This window comes from Mustelus asterias, chromosome 14 (assembly GCF_964213995.1).
Source record: "Mustelus asterias chromosome 14, sMusAst1.hap1.1, whole genome shotgun sequence".
In the NCBI taxonomy this organism is placed as follows: domain Eukaryota; kingdom Metazoa; phylum Chordata; class Chondrichthyes; order Carcharhiniformes; family Triakidae; genus Mustelus; species Mustelus asterias.
Window position 1 is genome coordinate 5,850,507 of NC_135814.1, and position 5,402 is coordinate 5,855,908.

At 48.0% G+C, this 5,402-nt stretch overlaps 1 protein-coding gene across 1 annotated transcript; it reads left to right on the forward strand.

Annotated features, from left to right (window-relative positions):
* The first annotated feature begins 207 nt into the window (after nt 1–207).
* On the forward strand, nt 208–5,402 carry LOC144503464 (tubulin alpha-1A chain-like). Its single transcript, XM_078227794.1, has 3 exons — nt 208–448; nt 2,137–2,285; nt 4,431–5,402. Exons 1-3 carry the CDS (start codon nt 268–270, stop codon nt 5,400–5,402), a joined length of 1,302 nt encoding a protein of 433 aa, XP_078083920.1. The 5' UTR covers nt 208–267.

Consider the following 5,402-nt stretch of genomic DNA (forward strand, 5'->3'; position numbering starts at 1 on the left):
GACTAATAAATCAACTTTAATAAACTAAACCTGATGGTGGACAGGGGAACATAGGGGTGGGGGTGATCTGAGTAAAGCACTTTACTTTTGGAGGGGGGGAATGCCTTGTGACCCTTGAATTTTTAAAGTTTTGTGTTTCTAGGCATGGATGCCACACGTTAACAGTGACAAAAATAACTTTTAGCTGTTGCAGTGCCATCCCTCTGACTTTTCTTCCCTCTGCAGCGAGAGTGCATCTCCATCCATGTTGGCCAGGCTGGTGTCCAGATGGGCAATGCCTGCTGGGAGTTGTACTGTTTGGAACACGGTATCCAGCCTGATGGACGCAAACTTGATGGCTCGAGCACCGGAGGGGCAGATAACAGCTTTAACACCTTCTTCTGTGAGACGGGAGCTGGGAAACATGTGCCCAGGGCCGTCTTTGTGGACTTGGAACCAACTGTGATCGGTAATGTGCTGTATCCAAGTCTACAAATGTTGTGGAAGAGTTTGATGGCGTGACTGTAAAATGTGTCAAGTGGAGTCTGTGCTACATGGGATGATGGGATTGAACCTGGATTACAATTTCCCCATTCCTCTACAACTAATATTGGTGCAATGATTAAGGAGAGCTGTAATGAACTCTATGATCCTATTGAGGTGTGGGACATATAAAACGTAAGAATCCACCTTCTCGAAGGCAGTTAGAGATGGGCAATAAATGGTGGCCTAGCCAGTGACACCCACATCCCATGAAAGATTGGGTGGCACAGAGGTTATGGCCCTGTCACTGCTGCCTCACGGCACCAGATTCCCGGCTTGGGTCACTGTCTGTGTGGAGTTTGCATATTCTCCCCGTGTCTGTGTGGGTTTCCTTTGGGTGCTCCGGTTTCCTCCCACAGTCCAAAAATGTGCAGGTTAGGTGGATTGGCCGTGCTAAATTGCCTGAGTGCTGGGGGACTAGCTAGGGTAAATAGTTGGGGTTAAGGGGATAGGGCCTGGGTGGGATTGTTGCTGGTGCAGACTCGATGGGCCAAATGGCCTCCTTCTGCGCTTTAGGGATTCTATGAATAAGCTTTACATGGCTGGTCTATCCACTGTAACTATAACTTTCTCGCCCAAATCCCCTTCTTGTGTAAATCTCTTATCAATCTCTAATGAACAATACTGGAAATATTCGGGTCAGGAAGTGTTTGCGGAGAGTGAAACAGTTGCTGTTTCAGATCCTAGCCATTGTCTTCACACACGCACTGTGCAGTGGTCACTCTTACCGATACTGTCATGGACAGATGCATCTGTGGCAGGCAGCTTGGTGAGGATGAGGTCAACTATGTTTTTCCCTCTTGGTTCCCTCACCACCTGCTGCAGTCCCAGTCCAGCAGCGATGTCCTTCCGGACCTGGCTGGCTCGCTCTGTGATGGTACCACCGAGCCACTCTTGGTGATGGGTGTTAAAGTCCCCTATCCAGAGTTCCCTATTTGTGTCCTTTCACCCTTTGTGTTTCCTCTCATTGGTGTTCAATATGGAGGAGTATTGATTCATCAGCCGAGGGGGGGGGGGGGGGAAAAGGGAAACAACAGGAGGTTTCCTTGCCCATGTTTGACCTGGTGTTGAGGATTCCAAGGCAATTCCCTCCAGACTGTATAGCACTGTGCCACCACCTCGGCTGGGTCTGTCCTGCTGCCTTTGTCCCATGGTACACGCGGCTGCCACTATGTTAATGATGGAGAGAGAGTCATAGAGTCATAGAGCTTTACAGCACGGAAACAGGCCCTTCGGCCCAACTTGTCCATGCCTCCCTTTTTTTAAACCCCTAAGCTTGTCCCAATTGCCCGCGTTTGGCCCATATCCCTCTATACCCATGCAACTGTCTAAATGCTTTTTTAAAAGACAAAATTGTACCCACCTCTACAACTGCCTCTGGCAGCTTGTTCCAGACACACTCCACTCTCTGTGGAAAAAATTGCCCCTCTTGTGTATCTCCCCTCTCACCTTAAACCTATGCCCTCTAGTTTTAAACTCCCTTACCTTTGGGAAAAGATATTGACTATCTAGCTGAGAGAGAGAGAGAATGTTGAAGCTGGTGGATAGTTACTCTAAATGATTGACTTGCCTTTTGGATCAGATTATCACAGCATTTCTCCATCATTTCTGCAGATGAGGTCCGTACTGGGACCTATCGCCAACTGTTCCATCCTGAGCAGCTCATCACCGGGAAGGAAGATGCTGCCAATAACTATGCCCGTGGCCGTTACTGCATCGGTGCACAGATCATTGATAAAGTCTTGGAAAGAATTAACAAACTGGTGGGTGTTCACATTCATTCTTATATTTGAGGTGTGTCTTGCTTGCAAGGCTGGGTATTTGTTGCCTATCCCCAAGTGCCTTCAAGTGGTGGTGAGCCGCCGCCTTGAATCACTGGAGTCTGTGTGGTGTAGGTACACCCCCCACAGTGCTGTTAGCGTAGGGGAGTTCCAGGATTTTGACACACTTTTTCCACCCCCCCCCCCCTCCCCCCAAACTGAGGATCTAACCCCGGAAAGACTTACTGCAGTAATGTCAGTACAGGAGTAGTCCATTCGACCCGGCCAGCCTATGATGAATTTGACATGGCAGTAGTGAAAGAGCCTATCTTGGTGACAAAGAACAACACGGCACAGGAACAGGCCCTTCAGCCCACCAAGCCTGCACTGATTCCTAATCCTCATTCATGAGGAGGTGTGGGATAGAGGGAAAGTTGGCTGATTGGATAGGTAACTGGCTGTCTGATCGAAGAGGTGGATGGAAAATTTTCGGATTGGAGGCAGGTTGCTAGCGGTGTGCCGCAGGGATCAGTGCTTGGTCCTCTGCTCTTTGTGATTTTTATTAATGACTTGGAGGAGGGGGCTGAAGGGTGGATCAGTAAATTTGCTGATGACACCAAGATTGGTGGAGTAGTGGATGAGGTGGAGGGCTGTTGTAGGCTGCAAAGAGATATAGATAAGATGCAAAGCTGGGCTGAAAAATGGCAAATGGAGTTTAACCCTGATAAATGTGAGGTGATTCATTTTGGTAGGACTAATTTAAATGTGGATTACAGGGTCAAAGGTAGGGTTCTGAAGGCTGTGGAGGAACAGAGAGATCTTGGGGTTCATATCCATAGATCTCTAAAGGTTGCCACTCAAGTGGATAGAGCTGTGAAGAAGGCCTATAGTGTGTTAGCTTTTATTAACAGGGGGTTGGAGTTTAAGAGCCGTGGGGTTATGCTGCAACTGTACAGGACCTTGGTGAGACCACATTTGGAATATTGTGTGCCGTTCTGGTCACCTCACTATAAGAAGGATGTGGAAGTGCTGGAAAGAGTGCAGAGGAGATTTACAAGGATGCTGCCTGGTTTGGAGGGTAGGTCTTATGAGGAAAGGTTGAGGGAGCTAGGGTTGTTCTCTCTGGAGCGGAGGAGGCTGAGGGGAGACTTAATAGAGGTTTATAAAATGATGAAGGGGATAGATAGAGTGAACGTTCAAAGACTATTTCCTCGGGTGGATGGAGCTATTACAAGGGGGCATAACTATAGGGTTCGTGGTGGGAGATATAGGAAGTATATCAGAGGTAGGTTCTTTATGCAGAGAGTGGTTGGGGTGTGGAATGGACTGCCTGCAGTGATAGTGGAGTCAGACACTTTAGGAACATTTAAGCGGTTATTGGATAGGCACATGGAGCACACCAGGATGATAGGGAGTGGGATAGCTTGATCTTGGTTTCAGATAAAGGCTCGGCACAACATCGTGGGCCGAAGGGCCTGTTCTGTGCTGTACTGTTCTATGGTCTATGTTCTATATCAGTTTGATCCAAATGATTCTATTTGATTTATTATTGTCACATGTATTAGTATACAATGAAAAGTATTGTTTCTTGTGTGCTATGCAGACAGCATACCGTTCATAGAGAAGGAGAGGGTGCAGAATGTAGCATTACAGTCATAGCGAGGGTGTAGAGAAAGATCAACTTAATGTGAGGTGGGTCCATTCTTAAATCTGATGGCAGCAGGGAAGAAACTGTTCTTGAGTCGGTTGGTAGGTGTCCTCAGACTTTTGTATCTTTTTCCCGATGGAAGAAGGTGGTGTGTGGGGTCCTTAATTATGCTGGCTGCTTTTCTGAGGCAGCGGGAAGTGTAGACAGAGTCAATGGGTGGGAGGCTGGTTTGAGTGATGGACTGGGCTCTGTTTACAACCCATTATAGTTCCTTGGGGTCTTGGGCAGAGCAGGAGCCCATACCAAGCTGTGATAGAATCCGAAAGAATGCTTTCTATGGTGTATCTATAAAAGTTGGTGAGAGTCATAGCAGACATGCCAAATTTAATTAGTCTTCTGAGAAAGCAGAGGCGTTGACTCATAATGAAATATGAGCCTTGAAACTAAACTATATTTATAATACTTTACTGCCTTCTTTGACCCTCTCCCTTGCCCCTCAGGCTGATCAGTGCTCAGGTCTTCAAGGTCTCCTGGTGTTTCATAGTTTTGGAGGTGGCACTGGCTCTGGATTCACCTCTCTGTTGATGCACCATCTCTCTCTAGACTATGCCAAGAAGTCCAAGCTGGAGTTTTCAGTCTACCCGGCTCCAAGGATCTCTACAGCTGTGGTGGAACCCTACAATTCCATCCTGACCACCCACACCACCCTCGAGCACACTGATTGTTCCTTCATGGTCGACAATGAAGCCATCTACGACATCTGCCAAAAGAACCTGGAATTAGAACGTCCTGGTTACATCAACCTGAACAGGCTGATTGGCCAAATTGTCTCGTCAATCACAGCATCTCTCCGCTTTGATGGAGAACTGAATGTCGACTTGGTCGAATTCCAAACTAACTTGGTGCCTTATCCTCGTATCCACTTCCCCCTGGTGACGTACGCTCCAGTGATCTCAGCTGAAAAAACTTGCCATGAACAACTGTCTGTGCCCGAGATCACCATCTCTTGCTTTGAGGCAAGCAATCAGTTGGTTAAGTGTGACCCTCGCCACGGCAAGTACATGGCCTGTTGCTTACTCTACCGGGGTGATGTGGTGCCAAAAGATGTCAATGCTGCCATTGCTATCATGAAGGCTCAACGGTCCATCCAGTTTGTTGACTGGTGCCCAACTGGTTTCAAAGTTGGCATCAACTACCAGCCGCCCACTGTGGTGCCAGGTGGAGACCTGGCCAAGGTGCAGCGTGCTGTGTGTATGCTGAGCAACACCACGGCCATCGCTGAAGCCTGGGCTCGCCTGGATCACAAGTTTGATCTGATGTACGCCAAGCGCGCCTTTGTGCATTGGTATGTGAGTGAGGGGATGGAGGAAGGGGAGTTCTCAGAGGCCCGTGAAGACATGGCAGCCTTGGAGAAAGATTATGAAGAGGTTGGTACAGACAGTGTAGATAGTGTAGATGATGAAGAATACTGA